The 22,328-nt window shown below is 44.6% G+C and overlaps 1 protein-coding gene across 2 annotated transcripts in view; it reads right to left on the bottom strand.

The window, feature by feature from the left end:
- Positions 1–22,328, bottom strand: part of PTPN2 (protein tyrosine phosphatase non-receptor type 2) — a 177,530-nt gene that overhangs the window by 61,574 nt on the left and 93,628 nt on the right. For both annotated transcript variants that reach the window (XM_030212438.1, XM_030212428.1), the window contains exons 5-6: positions 10,159–10,296; positions 527–736 (exon numbers count right to left, since the gene is read on the bottom strand). In XM_030212438.1, coding sequence (XP_030068298.1) covers positions 527–736; positions 10,159–10,296 — 348 coding nt within the window. The remainder of the gene's footprint in view (positions 1–526; positions 737–10,158; positions 10,297–22,328) is intronic.

Raw genomic sequence — 22,328 nt, forward strand, 5'->3', positions numbered from 1 at the left:
AGCTGTTCAGTCCAATACGTCCAGTGCAAACACACTCTTTAAGCACAAGTTGCAGTGCTATAAAACAGTTTGAGGTGATTATGACAGTGAGAGAATTGAGCGCTATGTGTGAATGCGATGTGTGATTGTGAGTTCTGTGGATTAGGGCAAGAAATAGGTATATGTAATGCAATAAATAAGTTAAAGTTACTTATGGTGTAGGAGTACTTTATGTAAGCGATTTCTGAGTCTGTACTCTGGTAATAAATTGAAAACCTCAGTTTGACAGAAACATAATTTTTTTTTGACAACTGGTAATCTATAAGAGGTCACTTAACGCATGTAAATGACGAATACTCCTGATGATGTCACAGAATTACAATGTTGAATACTGCCATTTATGCATGCTGTTGCGCCCAAAGCTAGGCAGCTGCTTAGAGAATCATTCCCATTGTGTGTGCTACCACTTCTGCACAACACCACACATGTAAAAAAAACTAAAGCAAATATGATACACAAAAAAAAAAATCTAAAATAATGCACTTACCAGGACAAGGCATGTGTCTACTAATGCGAATGTCCCCGAACGGCCTATGCCTGCACTGCAGTGAATTACAGCTGGTCCACGTTCAGGATTCAGTGAGCCAGACTCTCGGACTTTAAACAAAAAGTTGAGGAATGAAGCTGGGGATTCTGGTACTCCAAAATCTGGCCATGTAGTATAGTGAAAATGATAAATTTCCCTAACTTCACTTGTCTGAAAAAAAAAAATTATATGGTCAATATGCTTTTTAGTATGACCCACATCAGTTAAGGTACAACTAAAAGTAACATTATTAAAAAAAAAGTTGGTTTATTTGCAGCATCTTTAAGTGAAATCTGACCATTTATTTATTGTATTTGTATCCCACATTTTCCCACCTCTTTGCAGGCTCAATGTGGTTTACAATAATCATGAATAGTGGAAATATATCAGAAAATACACATTTAGTGTTACAGTAGGATCTTGGGCAACATGATAAAGAAGGAACATCATAGTAGTATATAACAAGCAGATTTTGTAAGACAGTTCTGAATATGTGTGTGAATTATGTATGTTCACATTGGTTGATTTTTGTGGTATGCCTTGTTGAAGAGATGGGTCTTCAGCAGTTTGCGAAAATTCATTAGTTCATAGATCGTTTTTAGGTTGCGCGGCAATGCGTTCCATAACTGTGTGCTCAAGTAGGTAAAGTTTGACGAGTGCACTAATTGTATTTTAGACCTTTGCAGTTAGGGAAGTGCAGATTGAGGAATGTATGGGATGATCTCTTGGCATTCCTGGGTGGTAAGTCTATCAGGTCTGACATGTAGGCAGGTGCATCTCCGTGAATGATTTTGTGGACTAGGGAGCATAATTTGAACGTGATTCGTTCTTTAAGTGGGAGCCAATGTAGTTTCTCTCGTAGAGGTTTAGCACTTTCATATTTTGTTTTACCGAATACGAGTCTAGCTGCAGTGTTCTGGGCTGTTGAAGTTTTTTGATTATTTGCTCTTTACAGCCGGCGTTCAGCGCGTTGCAGTAGTCTAGATGACTGAGCAACATTGATTGTACTAGGTTACAGAAAACAGTCCTTGGGAAGAAAGGTCTTATTCTTTTAAATTTCCACATTGAGTGGAACATCTTCTTGGTTGTGTTTTTCGCGTGGCTCTCGAGTGTTAGGTGTCGATCGATGGTAACTCCAAGAATTTTTAGGGTGTCCGAAATTGGAAGGTTCAGAGTTGGTGTGTTGATGGCGGTGAATTTGTTCTTGTTATGATGAGAGGAGAGTATTAGGCATTGTGTTTTTTCTGCATTAAGTTTCAGCCGAAATGCATCTGCCCACGAATGCATGATCTGGAGACTTTGGTTGATTTCACTGGAAATTTCCTTTAGATCTTGATTAAATGGGATGTAGATTGTTACGTCGTCTGCTTATATGTATGGGTTGAGGTTTTGGTTTGATAGTAGTTTGGCTATGGGTATCATCATTAGGTTGAATAGAGTCGGCGAGAGGGGGGATCCCTGTGGGACTCCGCATTCAGGTATCCATTTGGCTGAAGTAATCTAATTAGATGTTACTTGGTATGATCGTGTAGTTAGGAATCCCTTGAACCAATTGAGAACTTTACCTCCAATTCCAAAGTACTCAAGGATATGTAGTAGTATTCCATGATCAACCATGTCAAAAGTGCTTGACATGTCAAATTGTAGAAGTAGTATGTTCTTTCCAGTTGCAATCATTTGTTTGAATTTGGTCATGAGAGTAACTAGTACTGTTTCAGTACTGTGGTTAGACCGAAATCCTGACTGGGAGTCGTGGAGTATTGAGTATTTAGATAGTTTGTGAGTTGTTTGGTCACTAAACCTTCCGTTAGTTTAGTTATTAAGGGGATGGATGCTACTGGCCTGTAGTTGGTTAGTTCGCTGGCACTTTTCTTTGCGTCTTTGAGTATGGGGGTGAGCAGAATGTTTCCTTTCTCCTTCGGGAAGAGTCCATTTTGTAACATATAGTTCAAGTGCTTCGTAATGTCTGTTATAAATTGTTGAGGAGCAGATGTCATGAGATTGTTTGGACATGTGTCTAGTTTGCAATGAGATTTAGCGTATTTTTTGAGCATTTGGGAGATAGTATCCTCTGATAATAACTCGAAGTTGGTCCAGGTTCTGTCTGCTGGGTAAACGCCCGGGTCTGGGTCTAAACAGTCAAGGAGATCATCATAGTCGATGGTACTGACAGGTATCTTAAGTCGTAGTTGTAAGATTTTCTCGTTAAAGTATTTTGCGAGTTTATCTGCTCCTGGTGCGTCTTTGCTGTTGGTTGTGGCTGGTGTGGTATCTAGTAGTTTATTCACAAGTTGGAAAAGTTTGTGTGTGTCCTTGTAGTTTGGTCCAATTATAGTTTTGTAATGTAATCTTTTAGTTTGTCTTATGGTATATTTGTATTTTCTTTGGAGTTATTTCGAGGCGTTAAGTGTGGGGTCATATTTCTTTTTATTCCATGCACGTTCTAACCTCCTAACTTGTGTTTTGAGGTTTTTCAGCTCTTCATTGAACCATGATATTGAATTCTTTCTATATGAGGTTCTAGTTTGGGTTGGAGCAATGTTGTCTGATGTGGGTCTGCATCTGTCGTCCCATTCTAAGAGGAATTGGACTGTATCTGTTGGTATTGTCCATTCGTTGTAGTAGATATGTTGCCAGAATATTACCGGGTCTATTTTTCCTCTCGTGGTATAGGTTTTTCGTTCTTGTTTATTCGGCAAGTTTTTTGTTCGCCATTGGAGGTAGATGTGTGCTTTATAGTGGTCAGACCATGGTGCGGGTGTCCAGTTTGTGTCTGTTAGTATAAGGTTTGAGTCGGGGTCAAATTTGTGTGTGCCAATGTCTAGTGTGTGTCCTTTGATGTGAGTTGGTTGCGTGTTTGTCCTGTGAAGATCCCATAGTTGTAGGAATTCTTCACATTCTTGGGTATTTGTTGAGTTAAGATCTTCAAGGTGTAGGTTGATAGCTCCTATTATGATAAGATTCGAGGTGGAGACACAAGTGTTCGAGATAAAGTCCATGAAGTGTGTTTGGGAGTCTTGCCAGTTGCCTGGTGGTCTGTAGAGTAGGACTGCCACAAACTGAGGCCTACAGGGAAAAGGCCGCTACTTCAAAGGACAGCTTCAAGCAAGTCTCCAACTTACGATCCTGAGGGTCCTTGAGCGCCATGCCACCCCCTCCACAGAGAGAGTGGTTTTCTTAGTGACCGCTGTGATTAAGGAATCCACCGTAGGGACCTTCAGCAAGTCTAAGTCAGGAGCACGTAGTGCATAAAGACACGACATAGCTCTAAGCAACCTTAAGCCCACTGTCCTGCATATCCCGCTGTGCCGAAATAAGGATCTTCATGGCCTCATGCACATGAAAGGAACGAGGTGGGCATTTGGTGCCAGACATAATAGAGGGCACCGGACCTGTTCCCCCTGACGATTCAGGGGGGAAATGGCCAAAACCTCAAAAGACTTAATGAGGAAGGGGAGCTCTTCCCTGTGAAAAAGGTGGGCAGCCATCGGATCATCCCCCTCCTCAGAAAGCAGGGTGACCTCATCTGCCAAATCCAAAGATTCTGAGGGAGAGCCCAAAGACAGAACCGGGCAATGTGTGTCACCCGGGGACGTTTTGGCAGGAAAGAGGCTGCAGCAACCAAAGTTTGCTGAGGAAGAGATGGGGCTGCCTGAAGAGAAGCTCCTGACTTCTTCAAAAGAAAGCCATTGTGCATTAATAAAACAAAATCAATGGAAAATGAACTGCAAGGGACTCCCCTGCTCCCTGTACATCGCTTCCCTCCATCGGAGCCTGTGCCACAGAAGCGTACTGCGCCTCTTGTCTATCAACCACCACGTGTGGAGCGGGTCGCACCTGAGAGGAAAAAAAATGGCGCCCGCCAACGCACGCTGCACTAACTGCCCTGAAAAAACCACCGAAACTATCGCCTGCGCTTCCAACTCACTAGACGCCCGAGGGGAACCCCCGTCACGCTGAACACCCATTGCGGACTTATGGCGGCAGGACTCACACTCCCCCAATGCTGCTCTCCGGCCCCCACACCAGGAACAGCGCTTAGTCACCTCAGAAGGCACTGACATGCTCCACAAACGCCTGCCCCGAAACGGACTCGGCAGAACATCTAGATCCTCTGTATGATTAAACAAAAAGAGTCTCACTTTTTTTTTTTTTTTTTTTAGTCAGGAGAGAAAGGAAACACCCTATCAGGCCAACAGCCCCGGGCGACGGAGGTAAGGTAGGGGGAGACTGGGAGGGACCTGGCACCACCAGGTGTACACCACAAGCTGCAAACAGCCACTCAACCCCTGTCTGTGCTAAACTAGGCCCAAAGGACACCAGTAGCCAGATGAAACCAGAACTGCATAGAGATGTCCCTCCACCTGCTAGAAAGAATACTGAGTTTCAGTTGGCTGCACAGGTCCACATATAGCAAACCTCGGAGTTTCTGTCTATCTTAACCTGCTGGTAGAGGGACACAACCCACAAGTCTCTGGATTGATCCGTGGGACGCCATGGAACAGCACCTTCTTGAAAAGTGAAACTAAGAGGCAATTGTCTGCGTCTACTTCACTTATCACCATAGCCCGAGTCCTTATCAGTTCCTCTCATACTCCCCCTTCCAGCCTTCACTCAGTCCATCTTTCTCATAACCCCCCCCCCCCGCCAGACATCATACAGTCTGTCTCTTTTATACCCCCACAGCCTTCATCCAGTCTCTCTCATACTCTCCCCCCCCCCCCCAAGTCTTAACCCATTTTCTCTCTCTCATACCCACCAAATCTAAACCCAGCCTGCATCTCTCTTAACCCCCCTCCCATCCAGCCTTCACCCAATCTCTCTTTCATAGCCCTTCCTACAGCCTTCACTCAGTGTGTCTCTGACACTGGCACCTTTTCCCCTCACCTTGCAGAATGTAGTCCCAGAAGAAACATGCTTCTGTTCCCCCACTACAATTCTGCTCTCTACGAAGCTTGAGCCACACAGTGCAGCTCAAGCTTCATAGAAAGCAGAATCACGATGCAACATAAGAAAATGTAAAATTCAAGGCAGGCACCTAGAGAAAAACAAAATTCAGTAGCATGAAATCCGGGTGCCAGCATGCAATTTCTAGGCACCATGGCAACCTGGTGCCCGTGATTTGTTGAATCCTACTCTACACACCTCCAACGTTGCTAAGGTCCTCCTCCAAAGTGTATCCCTAACACCACCATCTCCAAAGGATATCAAACGATGTGATTCCCATCAACAAGCTTTCTCTGAAGTAGCCCCTACATTCTGAAATGCACTGAATGAAAGTATTTCAGGAAGTGAAAGCTTGGCTCTTCTGCTCCTCTCCCAAACATTTAACAGAAAAAGCAGCTAATTAGCTAGTCACACAAATAGCACTTGCTCATATTGTAGCAGGACTTACTTATCCATTCCTACTCTAATATTCATGCACCTTTTCTGACTTCACATGCGAATTTAAGTTCCCTTATCTTCTAACTTGACACTGTATCTCACATCTATATGTTCTACCTCCGCTTACACCCTATGCTGTCTAATAAGATGTTTTATTGTGTACTGAATGACATTGTGAGTAGCATACTATGCCATGTGTACTGTTGTCTACTAATTTCCAGCTTGTTCTTGCTGTACGCCAGCTTGGAAGAATTTCTTCAAAAAAGGTGGAGAATACATCCTAATAAATAATAAAGGCCACCCTAAATAGTTCAGATGTTGGCACACTGAGGCAGATAAGCCTAACTCAGATCTAGAATATGTCTAAGATTAATATATTAGGAGCTTCTGGTCCAATTGCCTCAGTTGTGTCCAGGGAAATCCTTCCTTGCTGCTTTTTCTCTGGCAGCAGCCTAGGTGGAGACAGTAGGTTATGATTTGGAACTTCATCTTATAAACCCTCCATCATCTCTACTAGTAGACTGATACTGAAGGCTACTGTGTGCAAGTACTGTTCTAAGCAATTTTGATCAATTTTTGTCACCATGCTCAATTTTCTTCTTAAGACAGATTCCTTTGTTGTGCTCCCACCAGAATAGAAACATAAAAATATGACTGCAGATAAGTGCCAAGTGGCCCATCCAGTCTGCCCATCTTCAGTAACCACCAACTCTTCCTTTCCTAAGAGATCCCACATGCCTGTCCCACACTTTCTTAAAGTCTGACACAGTCCTTGTCTCCACAACCCCCACCGGGAGGTCATTCTACACATCCACCACCCTTTCTATGAAAGAGTATTGATGGAGCAGGGCAATCTCAAATGGCCTCATATGCACTCTCTCCCAGGGAACCACCTCCAAGGTGGCCGTCATCGACCCCAGCAGCTGGACGAAGTCCCAAGCTTGAGGGCGAGGCATCCGCAGGAGCAGACGGACCTGATTCTGAAGCTTACACCTCCTGTGGTCTGGGAAAAAGACAAACCCCGAGGCCGTGTCCAACCGGACTCCCAAATACTCAAGAGACTGAGATGGGGATCAGGTGACTTTTGGGTATATTGACCACCCAGCCCAGAGTCTGCAGGACTGTCACCACTCTGGCTGTGGCAAGACGACTTTCGTCGGCCAAATCCGCTCTGATGAGCCAGTCGTCGAGATAAGGGTGAACTCTGATACCCTCTCGCCTGAGAAAGGCAGCTACCACCACCATTACCTTGGAAAAGGTATGGGGAGCTGTGGCTAGGCTGAAAGGCAAGGCCCGAAACTGGAAATGTTTTCCCAACACCGCAAAGCGGAGGAACCGCTGGTGTGGAGGCCAAATAGGAATGTGCAAGTAAGCTTCCTTGAGGTCCAGAGACGTAAGAAACTCTCCTGGCTGAACCGTAACAATGACAGCGCGCAGGATTGGCCGCTGTCGTGGACAAGATGCTGGGCTCGATGGACCCTTGGTCTTTTCCCAGTATGGCATTACTTATGTACTTATGATTTCCATGCGGAAGTGTCTTACTTTTAAAGCCTCATTGACTTGTCGTAAGTCGAGGATCGGTCTGAAAGACCCACCTTTTCGAGGGACCACAAAATAAATGGAGTAGCGAACGCAGCCGTGTTCGGCGGGAGGCACCGGGATCACTTCTCCTAGGTGCAGCAAGACTTGCAAGGTCTCCTCTACCGCCGCCCGTTTGATGGCAGTGCCGCATCGGGACTCCAAAAACACGTCTCTCACCAGGGAACCAAATTCCAATCGGTAACCTTCTCTGATCAGGTCCAGGACCCACTGATCCGAAGTAATCTTGGTCCACTCCTCAAGAAAGAGGGAAAGACGTCCTCCTACTGCAGGAATAGAGGAGTGGACCGGTGTCCCATCATTGTGGAGGACGCCCCTGAAATCCTGGCTGAGACCCGGCCGCTGCGGAGCGTTTGTCCGAGCAAAAGGAGTTCCTCTGCTGAAAACGGGCACGTTGAGAAACCCAGCAGAGCACCCCGGGTGATACCTGCGAGCTTCATGGAAGCGAGGTCTGGAAGAGGAGGGAAACACAGAACCCCTTTAAGAAGGCCTCGGCCTATCCTCAGGTAACCGCTGGGGTTTAAATTCCCCCAGGTCTCTCTCAATCTTCTCCAATTCCTCTCCAAATAACAGGAGGCCCCGAAAGGGTAACCTCACCAGCCTTTGCTTAGACGCCATGTCAGCCACCCAATGCCGCAGCCAAAGAAGGCGGCGAGCAGAAACCGCCACAGACATCTGCATAGCTGAAGCTCTGACCAGATCATAAAGGGCGTCAGCCAAAAATGACAAGGCCGACTCCATCCGCGGGGCAACCTCAGAGACGGAACCCGCACCCTCCGCGGGCTGCTCCACCACCTGTTGTAACCAGGAAAGACAGGAGCGGACTGCATAGGAACTGCAAATAGATGCCCTTAAGGCAAGGCCCGATATTTCAAAGGACCGCTTCAATGCGGATTCTAGCCGCCGGTCCTGCATGTCTTTCAAAGCGATCCCTCCCTCTACCGGGAGAGTGGTCTTTTTTGTCACAGCCGTGACTAAGGCGTCCACTTTAAGCATCCCAAAAAGGGCCAAGTGGGCCTAACTCAGAGGGTAAAGCTGACCCATAGTCCTGGCCACTTTCAAAGGCCCATCGGGATCAGACCATTGAGCTGAAATAAGCTCCTGGATGCAGTCATGCACAGGAAAGGCCTGCGTAGGCTTCTTAGTACTCGCCATCCTACGATTAACAGAGGAGGCCTCACCGTCAGCAGGATCATCAATCGAGAGGGCCTGCAAGGCATCAGCAATGAGAGCTGGCAGGTTGTCTTGGTGGAAAATCCGGACCGCATTGGGATCATCCAAATCCAGTGGCAAACAGGCACCCTCCTCCGTCCATGAGGGCCTGCCAGATCCCTCAGACTCCCCACAGCCTGACCGGGGGTGGGGGGTGGGGGAGGAGGATATGAGCCACTTTCAGACGGTGAATTTACCCGTCTATGTTTAGCGTGTTTCCAACGCTCAGGGGAAGAAACAACATCTGAAGCCATCCCCGGGGCATCAACACCCGGAGGGAACCCAGGATGGAACGCAGTGTCAGACACCTGCGGCAGAGCTCTTTTCAATATGAAGGCCTTATGCATCAGTAGCACAAACTCAGGGGAGAAAAACTCACCCTGACCCTCCGTCCCCGAATTAGGCGAAACGGAGGTTGGAGCTCCTCTGCCAGCCTCAAAATGAGGCGTCCCCCTGCACTCAGACTGCCCCGCCACCACGAGGGTCGAGGCATGCGGCGCTTCCAAAATGGTGCCCGCTGCCAGCTCCATCAAGCGGGAAGAATCATCGCTCACCGTGCTCGTACTAGCCCGAGCGTCTAAGGAGCACGTACTGCAAAGCCCCGCTTCTGACCTGCGCTTACCATAGCGGGAGCAGCGCTTAACTCCTTCAGCAGCCATCGCCCGACTGGGCGGAAATATAGCAATAAAATGGCGGTTTTGCGCCAAAACGTACCCCGTTTGGAATGCTCTCCACAGGACCTCCCCGGAGAAGCCGGGCACCACTCATCTTAGAAGACCGCGTCAACGAGCTCTGGTCAAGCTGCACTGAACCAGAATCTCTGGAGAAAGCCTCAGAACAGCCACGCAGTAAAAGAGCGTTTTTTTTTTTTTTTTTTTTTTTTTTTAACGCTGTGAGAAAGTTGGAGGCAGGCAGCAACAGAGGGACTCCGGGAGGAGGGGGGGAATGGGTAAGGCAGGGAAAGGGCGAACCTATATGTCTTTAAAGTGGGCACCACCAGCCACAACACCCCTGCTCAACTGGCAAAGCACAGGAGCCACCCCAGGCAGAAATCCAGGAGCTGATCAAGCTACGTCCACACCTACTGGGACATAGAGAAACAGTGAAGGCAGATGGGGCTTGCCGTCCAAGGGTCACTATGGTTCTTCAGTGTTCTCTATCTCCACCTGCTGGTTGGCGGATACAACCCATCAGTTAATGGATTCATCTGCTGTTGATGACAAGGAAAGCACTGCTTTTAAGCCTCTGGTCAACATTACTGATTGACAAAGAAAGCAAGGTAGAACATGGTGGAAAGGAAAAAAAAAAATTACCAGTTTTATTATTAAATAATAATTATAGGCATTTTATAGACCTACTGAACTTTACAAGCAATATATGATTTTAAAAGAGCTTACCCTTATATTTTCTAACTGTAGCAGTCGCACTGTGTAATAGGATTTGTTGTCTTCTGATAAAAATTTCACTAAAAGCCCCGCTTCCATAAATGGCATAATTCCCTCTTCTTGTGTTGGCCAGTACTGTGCACATTTTATCTGAATTTGAAAACAAGCATAACATTTCTGAAAATGACAAGTAAAGGCATGGCTATAATAAGCTATAAAAACATATTCTAAATGTTATCATAATCAGAAAAATAAGAACATAAGAATAGCCATACTGGATCAAACCAATGGTCCATCTAGCCCAGTATCCTGTTTCTAACAGTAGCCATTCCAGGTCATAAGTACCTGGCAGAAATCCAATTAGTCACGACATTCCATGCTAGCAGTCCCAGGGCAAGCAGTGGCTTCCCCATGTCCATCTCAATGCAGCAAAAACTGTCTGCCTGTCAGTGGAGACCCACACTAGGGGATGGGGAATGCAGGAAGCTGAAGGCACTTTTCATGCTTGTAATAGACATGGTGAAATCCAAGGCAGAAACTTGGAAATGAGACTTCAAACTCCATTTGCAGGCTATGTACTTCATTTGATTTCTGGCAGGCGGGTCACCTGTGACAGAGGCCCAGGGGAATTGCTCTGGCTGCCCACCCCTAACACAAGCCCTACCTCATGGCATCTGTTACAATAGGCACAGCATCCATAACTCTTATCAAAACATGTATTCAAAACCCTGCTTCTACTCCCCCTTCAGTATACACCCCCACTGAAAATGTGGAATGTGCAGAAGAGCAGCCAAGCCAATGAGGCACACTGATTGCATCACCACATTGCCCATGTCAAAGAAGTAGACGTACTATGCTAACGTACTTAAAAAGAAAAGCAAACCCCCTTCCCAACAAAAAGGGAAAATCCCCCAAAAGTAAACAAAAATAGAACCAAGCCAAACAACTGAAAAAACAAAGCAAAAAATGAGCAAACTAGAGAGGGGGGGGGGGGGGGGGGGGGGGGAAGAGTTTCCCTGCTCCTAATAACTTCAACTTTAGTTTCAACATTTTTATTGATGACAAGCCAAATGAAACACATTCCACTGTCTAATTATACAGAGGCTCAAATATGAAAACGTCCTTAGTAAAACTGAATTCTTACAATCCGTCATAAAACAATTTTAACATTATATCCCCCCCCTTCCCCTTCAATGTATGATGAAGCCTATACCATTTAACTGAGGAACTTCCACATTTAGCTAACCATTTATCTTAGCTCCAAAACTGTCAAACCAATTCACATTACATCATACTAAGTATTATAAACATATTTCTTCTGTCTAGTACATTATGTCCCCTCCCCTCCACACCAAAGGAAACCCCCCTTTTATCTATACCAATATCAGGGAACTCAGTCCTAACTCCTTAATCCTTCCTTAAGATGAACCTCTTAAACCCCCTAATAACACAAATCCTTCACCACCCAACTCCTAACTCCCAAATCATCTAGCCCCTCTAATAACTTCAATTTTAAATAAATTTGCGACAACTAACAACCTTAATTTTAAAAAGTGTCATGCACTCACTGTACTCAGAGGGGAACTCTTATTTCCATCTTCTCTCACACTGTTTCCAGGAACTGGAAAGGAGATCCCTGGCACTTTAAGGAGAATTATACCTATTCTTCCACAGACACTTTACTATGTGTGTGGAGAGAGAAGACGACATTTCTCTGGTAAGTGAACACTATTTTGCTTTGTGCTTTGGGAACTTAAAGATTGTGGTTTAAAGGAGGAATTGTAGGTTAGTGATAGGCAAAATAAAAATATAAAAAGCAAATTTTATCAACTAATCTCCATAGTCTTTTCCACTTAGTTTTAAAAACTTTGTACCACAGCATTAACAGATAGAATCTAGCAGGCACTGCAGGATCTAGTTTTTAGTTATTGTAATTAGGGTAACAAGCAAGGAGTGCTCTAACAGAGTTTTAAATACATTTCATTACCATCTAAGAAGGAAACACTAAATAAATCATACAATATACTGTATAAATTAAAAGACATGCAGAAGAAAGGGATCCTCAGGAGCTTAGCCTAGAATGGGTGGCAGAGCTGGTGGTTGGGAGGCGGGGCTAGTGTGGGCAGACATATACGGTCTGTGCTGGGGCTGGTGGTTGGGAGGCGGGACTAGTGCTAGGCAGACTTATACGGTCTGTGCCGGGGCTGGTGGTTGGGCGGCGGGGATAGTGCTGGGCAGACTTATACGGTCTGTGCCAGAGCTGGTGGTTGGGAGGCGGGGTTGGTGGTTGGGAGGCGGGGATAGTGCTGGGCAGACTTATACGGTCTGTGCCAGAGCCGGTGGTGGGTGGCAGGGATAGTGCTGGGCAGACTTATACGGTCTGTGCACTGAAGAGAACAGTACAAATAAAAAAAGTAGCACATATGAATTTATCTTCTTGGGCAGACTGGATGGACTGTGCAGGTCTTTTTCTGCCGTCATCTACTATGTTACTATGTTTATATTAGGGTAATATCCTTAATACAGTAGCAAGTTTTTAAATTATTGAAAAACTCAAAAACACTAAGATGGAGTCAGTAGTCCAGCAGCGAGAGGGATGCTATCTAGTCTTTTGCACTGAGTGCCACATGTATGATTATCTCCCAGTTGGTGAGATGTCATGTGTGTGTGCCCCATGCAAAGAGCTCCTAGCTCTCACAGAACGTGTCCATTCTCTTGAGGCTAGAGTAGCAGACTTGGTGGAGCTGAGGGAGACAGAGGGGTACATAGAGAAGACCTACAGGGATGTTGTAGAGAAGTCCCACCTCCAGTCTGGTAGCCCCTGTGCTACCTTGGAGGAGAGAGGTCTCCTAGAAGGACAGCATCACCCTGGTGAAGTAGGAAGTACTCCTGTAGCCAGGACCTGCCCACCACAGGATGTAGTATCCTCTCACAACGAGGATATGTCTCCAAGTGCTGCCCGGGAGGGAAGGGTTAGGTTGTAGTTGGTGATTCTATCATTAGGCATATAGATAGCTGGATGGCTGGTGGACGTGAGGATCGCCTGGTGACTTGCCTGCCTGGTGTGGAGTCAGCTGTCTTGGTACGTGGGTACCAATGACATAGAAAAATGTGGGAGAGAGGTTCTGGAAGCCAAATTTAGGATTTTAGGTAGAAAGCTCAAATCCAGATCCTCTAGGGTAGCATTTTCTGAAATGCTACCTGTTCCACGTGCAGGGCCCAAGAGACAGGCAGAGCTCCGGTGTCTCAATGCGTGGATGAGACGATGGTGCAGGGAGGAGGGTTTAGATTTGTTAGGAACTGGGCAACATTCTGGGGAAGGGGGAGCCTATTCTGAAAGGATGGGCTCCACCTTAACCAGAGTGGGACCAGGCTGTTGGCATCGGCACTTAAAACGGAGAAAGAGCAGCTTTTAAACTAGAAACAGAGGGGGGGGGGGCCCGACAGTCGCTCAAAAGCGCATGGTTCGGGATAAGGTATCTTTCAAAGATATCACCAAAACAGGGAAGATAGGGTATCCTGATAGTGAGGTTGCAAAGGAGACCACAGTAGATCAGGTGTCCTTAAATAAAAATAAAAATCAGACAAAAGATCGCAAATTAATACTGTCAAGTACTAAGTATAATGTAAATAGGAACAACAAACTTTGTTTGAAATGTCTATATGCGAATGACAGGAGCCTAAGAAATAAGATGGGAGAGTTAGACTATATTGCACTAAATGAAAAATTAGATCTAATAGGCATCTCTGAGACTTGGTGGAAGGAGGATAACCAGTGGGACATTGTCATACAGGATACAAATTATATTGTAGTGATAGGGTGGATCGAATTGGTGGAGGGGTAGCATTGTATATTAACGAGAGCCTTGATTCAAATAGATTTAACATTCTGCAGGAAACAAAACACTTCTTGGAATCGCTGTGGATTGAAATTCCACGTATAAAGGGGAAAAGGATAGTGATAGGAGTGTACTACCATCCACCTGGCCAGGATGAACAGGCGGATGCAGAAATATTAAAGGAAATTAGGGACGCAAACTAACTGGGCAACACAATAATAATGGGCGATTTCAATTACCCCGATATTGACTGGGTAAATGTAACATCAGGGCAAGCTAGGGAGGTAAGATTTATTGATGAAATCAAGGACAGCTTTATGGAGCAGCTGGTACAAGAGCCGACGAGAGAATGAAAAATTCTAGACCTAATTCTTAGTGGAGCGCATGATCTGGTGTGGGAGGTAACGGTGCTGAGGCCGCTTGAAACAGTGATCATAATATGATCGGATTTAATATTAGCTTTGAAGTAAACATACATAGGAAATCAAATACGTTAGCGTTTAACTTTAAAATGAGAACGGTGAAAAAAAAAACAGAGGAGCAGCTGTGAGGGTCAACAATTTACATCAGGCGTGGATGCTGTTCAAACACCATCCTGGAAGCCCAGGTCAAATATATTCCACGTATTAAAAAAGGAGGACGGAAGACCAAACAACCGGCGTGGTTAAAAAGCAAGGTGAAGCAAGCTATTACAGCTAAAAGAAAATCCTTCAGAAAATGGAAGAAGGAACCGACTGAAAATAATAAACAGCATAAGGAATGTCAAGTCAAATGCAAAGCGCTGAAAAGGAAAGCTAAGAGGGACTTTGAGAAAAAGATTGCGTTGGAGGCAAAAACATAGTAAAAACTTTTTCAGGTATATTAAAAGCAGGAAGCTGGCAAAAGAATTGGTTGGACCGCTAATGACCGAGGAGTAAAAGGGGCAATCGGGGAAGACACAGCCTTAGCGGAGAGATTAATTAAATTCTTTGCTTCGGTCTTCACCAAGGAAGATTTGGTGGGATACCGGTGCCGGAAATGGTATTCGAAGCTGATGAGACGGAGAAAAACTTAATGAATTCTCTGTAAACCTGGAGGATGTAATGGGGCGGTTCTACAAGCTGAAGAGTAGCAAATCTCCTGGACCAGATGGTACTCATCCCAGAGTACTGATAGAACTGAAAAATGAGCTGGCAGAGCTATTGTTAGTAATATATAATTTATCCTTAAAATCGAGCGTGGTACCGGAAGACTGGAGGGTGGCCAATGTAACGCCGATTTTTAAAAAAGGTTCCAGAGGGGGTCACGTGACGCTATGGTGGAGAGAGGACGTGAGTGATCTTCTCTCCGCTGCCTGCCTGCTCTGTTTAGCGTCTGCAAAAGAATCAATCTCCCCAAAACCGCAGAAAAAATAAAGAAGAAAGCAAAGTGAGAATACCCGGTGAACTGGACTGGCAGAAACCCCGATCATGGCAGCGAAATCGGCCCAGAGAGAACGACAACGGGGAAAGACGCCGGAATACAAGATGGCGGCGTCCCCTCCCGAAACTGCTTCCTCGGTATCGTCGGCTTGGGTAGCGGAGATTACATCCGAACTGACAGTGGTAATGGAAGATCTGTTAGACCGACGCCTTGCTCCGCTGGATCAAAAGCTCGATCAAAAGCTGGAACAGTTAAACGTTAAATTGGAAGATTTAACTAAAGAATGTGTGGCGTTCCAGAATAAAACTAGCGAGGTGGAAGAAAGAATCGCGGAGGTTAGAAAACAGTCATCAGGACTTACAGAAAAAGTGTCTGACCTGGAATCCAAACTGGAGGATTTGGAGAATCGCTCCAGACGAATAATATCCGTCTGGTGGGCCTGCCTGAAGCCCTGGGGGAAAGCAGTTGGAGAAAGTCCTTGAAAAATGGCTGACAGACAACATTGAGTTCCCGGTAACACTTGGCCCTCTAAGAATAGAGCGGGGCCCATCGACTGGAGTCAGACAGATGGAAACTGCTAAACCCCGGGTGATAATATGCCGGGTGTTAAACTTCATGCACAAGCAGTATATTCTGCAAGCAGCTCGGTCCACTAAGTCCTTGACTTATGAGAATAAAAAAGTTCTCTGTTTTCAAGATTATTCTGCGGGAATAGCAGCGAAACGGAGGGCATTTTCACCAGTATGTTCAAGACTTTTTGATCTGAAAGTTCGTTTTACTCTACAATACCCTGCTACCTTGAGAATAACGCATCAGGGCAAAATGAGATCCTTTACGTCCGAAAAGGAAGCAAAAAACTTTGTGGACGGACTGGAACAACTAGAGCCCTCCACACCAGCGGATACAGTGCCTGCATGAACCAGCAAGGACTTAAAAAAGATCTGATAAAAAATTCATCTTAATATTCCTTAATGGGATTACAATTCAGGCAGCACAACGTGTGGATGGGGGAAGAACAAGTTAAAGATAACTTGAACAGTTATAAGATCGAGGAAGAAATCGTTAAAGTTACTGATGGACGTTCACCTATGTTATAGACACTGTTAAGAATTCTGTTTTGGGAGCACTGTGGGTGAGTTATTGAGGGAGATTTCAGACATATAAAGTAAAATATGTTAAAGTGGAGATCCTGTTTAATGAGCAGAGATAAGGAACCTGAAGTGTTCAGAGGGGGGATAAAGGGAATTAGGAGAATGAAGAACTATATGATAGCAGAGTAGAAGGGTAAGCGTTAAAAAGTGACGGTTTCCCTAGGGAAGCACATGCCGGGAGGGTATAGCAGGGGAAGCAAAGGGGGGAGGGGGGGGAGGAAGGGGGGAGGGATTAGGGGAAGGTTTAGAGGAAAAGAAAGAACGCAAAGTAAAATGGCGAGGTCAAAAGGAATGTGTGTAGATAAGGGTGCTGAATGTGACTGGTATTTCAGACTGCATCTTTTGTTTTTGCCACTAAAACAGGTGTTTGGTAAGAAAGGGGGGTGCCAAAGGCTGGGATGGCACTTCTCAATTAATATAGTTCAATATTGGTTGATCATGACTGCTTCTCTTAAATTAGATGATTAAGCTGGTAACATGGAATGTGGGAGGCATACATTCACCTATTAAAAGATCTAAAATCTTGCAATACCTCCAAAGAATAGGAGCAGACGTGGCCCTTTTGCAAGAAACACATCTCAGTGATCAGGAACACACAAAGTTAGCTAAATGGTGGGTGGGGGAATGTATTGCTTCATCTGCGACAGGCAATAAAGGAGGAGTAGCCATCCTTATCAGGAAAGGGGTGGCATCCCAGATTCAAAATGTGCACAAAGACTCAGAGGGGCGCTTTATCCTCTGTAACGCTACCATTGCTAGGCGGCAGATAACTTTAGGCAGCATATACGCTCCAAACACGCTAGATCTTAAATTTTATAAAAGACTTCTCCAAACTCTCACTAAGATGCCACCACTCCCCATGATGTTAGGGGGTGATTTTAATATGACGTGGGATCCGCAAATAGATAAATCCCATCCACATCCGAAAAAGGGGACAATCAGTACTAGAGGGCTGCCCGATATGTGTGATACATTAGATCTTATAGATGTCTGGCGCACATTACACCCGACAGATAGAGAGTATACCCACCTATCCAGGGCCCACCAAACCCAGTCAAGGATTGATTACTTGCTGATATCACGACAGACTTTTACAGACATCACTGACGCTACTATTGGACCGTGTGTGATTTCAGATCATGCCACAGTTTGGATGACGTGGAAAGTGGGAGATAGCAATGCGCAAAAAAATAGGGGTTGGGCGTTTCCCAGTTATCTTTATAAAAACTCTAAATTTCAGGAATTTCTTATTTCCAAATGGGAGGAATACAGACATCTTAATGAGGGATCAGTGGAAGACTCAGCGATATTTTGGGAAGCAGCCAAGGCAGTCCTAAGAGGAGAGGTTATTAGTTATGTCAGTCACTATAAAAAAGCCCGGGACCGAGAATTACTGCACTTGGAGCAACAATTAATAAGACTGAGGAAACAATATGGTAAGACTCCGTCCCCTGGGGTGCGAAAAGAGTGGATGTCAGTTCAGGCAGCGGTGAACTCCCTGATACACGAGAGGGCGGTAAAATCGCAGGTATACTATCGGTTTCAGTTGTATAAACATGGCAGTAAGGGGGGGAAACTGTTAGCTAGAGTAATAGCCTCTCAATGTGCTTCTAGGCATATAGTGGCTGTTAAAAATAAGGATGGGAAGGTACTACATACAGATGGAGAGATAAGGGAGGCCTTTCATAGTTATTACAAACAACTTTATAGAGCAGGAGGCAGTCAAGATCTGCAAAGCGATATGTACTTACAAAATATAGAAACCCCCTTGCTCACACAAGCAGATAATCAATATTTAAATGACCCTATAAATTGCGACGAAGTGACTTGGGCAATCAGTCAAAGTAAATTAGGAAAGACACCTGGGGCAGATGGCTTTAAACCCGAATTTTATAAATTGATGGGTGATCAAATTGTCCCCACACTGACCAAGGTCTTTAATGAATGGGTGGCAAGAGGAGAACTGCCGGGCGGCCTTAATTTAGCCCAGATAGTAGTATTACCGAAACCAAACAGAGATGGAATGTTATTATCTTCCTATCGACCTATATCCCTGTTAAATTTCGAGGTAAAATTATGTGCAAAAATACTGGCCAATAGATTGGGCAGAGTATTACCAAACCTCGTTCACGAGGCACAGGTGGGCTTTGTTCAAGGCCGTTCGGTTACAAAAAATTTGCGTAGTATTTTGATGACACTGGAAAAGTTAAAGAACTCTGCAGAGCATGCACTATTGATCAGTTTCGACGCTGAAAAGGCGTTTGATCGGGTAGAATGGCCTTTTTTGTTTTCTGTCCTTACTAAATATGGATTTTCAGGTTGGTTTGTGCATGCAATTCAAGCCTTGTATACCTCTCCTCGAGCACGAGTCCTGATAAATGGAACCTGGTCAGAGAACTTTGAGATAAGTCGAGGAACTAGACAAGGGTGCCCACTGTCACCATTGCTCTTCGCTCTTTATCTAGATCCTTTAATCCGGGATGTAATTTCAAATAGGACTATTAGAGGAGTAACGATTGGAAAGGAGGAATTTAAGATCGCGGCATTTGCCGACGATTTATTGATGACTCTTACTAGTCCTCGCAGATCTCTTGCGGATCTTTTAGAAGTTTTTGCAGAATTTGGAGATTACTCCGGTTTTAAGCTTAATCTAGAGAAATCGGAAGCTCTGGCTATCCCTATGACTACCCGACTTTTTTGGAGAGACAACTTTCCTTTGAGGTGGGCAGAGGGCTCATTTCGGTACTTGGGAGTTCTTCTGACAGAGCGGATAGAGGATATATACAAGCTGAATGTCACTCGGTTGCTTAATCATACTGCGCAACAGTTGGACGCTTGGAGGGCCCTACCTTTGCCATTGATAGGTCGGATCAGCCTTATTCGAATGGTAATTCTACCCAGGTGGTTATACGTCCTGCAGATTTTGCCGCTGAAATTATTTCAAAAAGATGTTAAACAATTCTATCAATTAGTGGGACGGTTCTGTTGGGCAAAAAAGAAAGCTAAGCTCAAGATGCATTTTTTGCTGGGAGCCTGGCGGCACGGAGGATTGGGCCTCCCTAATTTGCAATATTACAACCTTGCTAGTTTGATGCGGGTGGTGAGAGATTGGGTTTTCTCTTCACATACACATACACCTCTGGAGTTGGAGAAAGCTTACTTTAGCCCCTACGATTTGATCACCTTATTACATATAGAAAACACTTCACTGCCACAAAGATTGAAACACTGTATACTTTTAGTGCCTCTACAAGCAGCGTGGAGAGGCTTGGCAAAGAAGCTGGGAGGCAACCCGAATATATCTGAATTGTTGTCTATAAGGGGAAACCCGATGTTCCCACCAGGGCTGGAAAATCCGGTCTTTATACAATGGGAGGAAAAAGGTCTTAAACGTTTAGAAACATTAATAGATGGAGAAGGAAACTTGAAGTCCCTAAGACAACTCACTTTAGAGGGAAACTGGAGGTATATTTTTAGCTATAAGCAGATGAAGCATTATATTCAGTCCCTGGATAAAGAGGCGTTAAAACTTCATTTAGGGGAGAAAATCCAAAAATTTTTTGATGATATCTCTGAAGAAGCCCCATCAATCTCGCAGCTACAGAGGACATTGTGGACCCTGACACCGCGAGAGGGGTTGACTCAGCTCCGTCAACGGTGGGAGGCAGATATAGGAGAAGACTTATCTAACTGGGATGTTGAAGCCTACATAAAAAGTATTCCCCGGCTGGTAAGTGGAGCTAATTATAGAGAATGTGCATTCAGGGTGTTACACAGAGCCTATATCACACAAGCTCAATTGTCCCGAATGGGAGGAATCCTCACACCAAAATGCTTGAAATGTAATCTTGTGGAGAACACTTTTTACCACGCATTTTGGGAATGTTTAAAGATCCAGAGCTATTGGCGGAAGATAGTACACTTTATGATTTCACTGATATCGCGTAGAATAGTAGGTACTCCTCAGCAGTTGCTATTGGATTGCCCAGGTGCATTCCGGGGTTTAACAGCAGATGAGACACTTCTATGTCGAAAGTTATGTCTGGTAGCAAAAAAATGCATATTACAATCTTGGACTTCAGATAAACCTCCAGACTATTGGCATTGGCGAAACCAGACACATCAACTGATGACATGGGAAGCAAGGGAGGCTAAAGGTTCATGCCGCCGCAAGGCACGGTTTCTAAAGCTTTGGGGGCCATTGTTAGATATATTAACTCAAAAAGGACGGAGTCTTATACTTAATACATTATAACTGAGAAGCAGTCGAGAATTCTTATGTATGACCTTATTTTTAGAAGCACACATTCGAGGAGAATCTATGAGGGAGGGGATAAAGGGGGGGGGATAAAGGGATAGGGGGGGGGAAGAGCATTGCAAGGAGTGTTAGTTTGCTAATTTGTTAATAAAGTTCCTTTGAATATTGGTCTAATTGGATAATGAGAACATTAAGCTGCGCGCAGCATATCACGTTCATTAAGGTTCATAATCATTGCTGTCATAATCAATAAGGCTAAAGGTTGATGCATACTCAAATTGAATGTAATTTGACGGCATACAGATAGAAACAGCACAACGCATAGACTGAAGAATAACTGGCTATTAGACCTCCTGTTTGTTTAATCATAGAGTCGCAATAAACTTACTAAATGAAAGTTTAAAGATTATATAAAATACAATTTCGTAGGTATCAGGACATATTGATTATATACTATCCATCTAATAGTGAGCAGATAAAGATCATTGCCACACAAAAAAAAAAAAAAAAAAAAAAGGTTCCAGAGGCGATCTGGGGAATTATAGACCGGTGAGTCTGACATCTATTATTAAGAACAAAATTACAGAGCATAATCAAAAGCATGGATTAATGAGACAAAGTCAACATGGAGGACTGGCCTAGTGGTTAGGGTGGTGGACTTTGGTCCTGGGGAACTGAGGAACTGAGTTCGATTCCCACTTCAGGCACAGGCAGCTCCTTGTGACTCTGGGCAAGTCACTTAACCCTCCATTGCACCATGTAAGCCGCATTGAGCCTGCCATGAGTGGGAAAGCGCGGGGTACAAATGTAACAAAAATTTAAAAAAATAAAATTTAGTGAAGGGAAATCTTGCCTCACCAATCTACTACATTTCTTTGAAGGGGTGAACAAACATGTGGATAAAGGGCAGCTGGTTGATATTGTGTATCTGGATTTTCAGAAGGCGTTTGACAAAGTACCTCATGAAAGACTCCAGAGGGATAGGAGGTAGTGTTCTATTGTGGATTTAAAACTGGTTAAAAGATAGAAAACTAGGGTTAAATGGTCAGTATTCTCAATGGAGAAGGGTAGTTAGTGGGGTTCCCCAGAGGTCTCTGCTGGGACCGCTGCTTTTTAACATATTTATAAATGACCTAGAGATGGTAGTAACAGTGAGGTAATTAAATTTGCTGATGACACAAAGTTATTCAAAGTTGTTAAAGCGCAGGAGGATTGTGAAAAATTACAAGAGGACCTTACGAGACTGGGAGACTGGGCGTCTAAATGGCAGATGACATTTAATGTGAGCAAGTGCAAAGTGATGCATGTGGGAAAGAGGAACTCGAATTATAGCTACGTCATGCAAGGGTCCACGTTAGGAGTCACGGACCAAGAAAGGGATCTAGGAGTCACGGACAAAGAAAGGGATCTAGGTGTCATCATTGATGATACGTTGAAACCTTCTGCTCAGTGTGCTGCTGCGGCTAAGAAAGCAAATAGAATGTTAGGTATTATTACGAAAGGAATGGAAAACAAAAATGAGGATGTTATAAT

This window comes from Microcaecilia unicolor, chromosome 1 (genome assembly GCF_901765095.1).
Source record: "Microcaecilia unicolor chromosome 1, aMicUni1.1, whole genome shotgun sequence".
Lineage (NCBI taxonomy): Eukaryota > Metazoa > Chordata > Amphibia > Gymnophiona > Siphonopidae > Microcaecilia > Microcaecilia unicolor.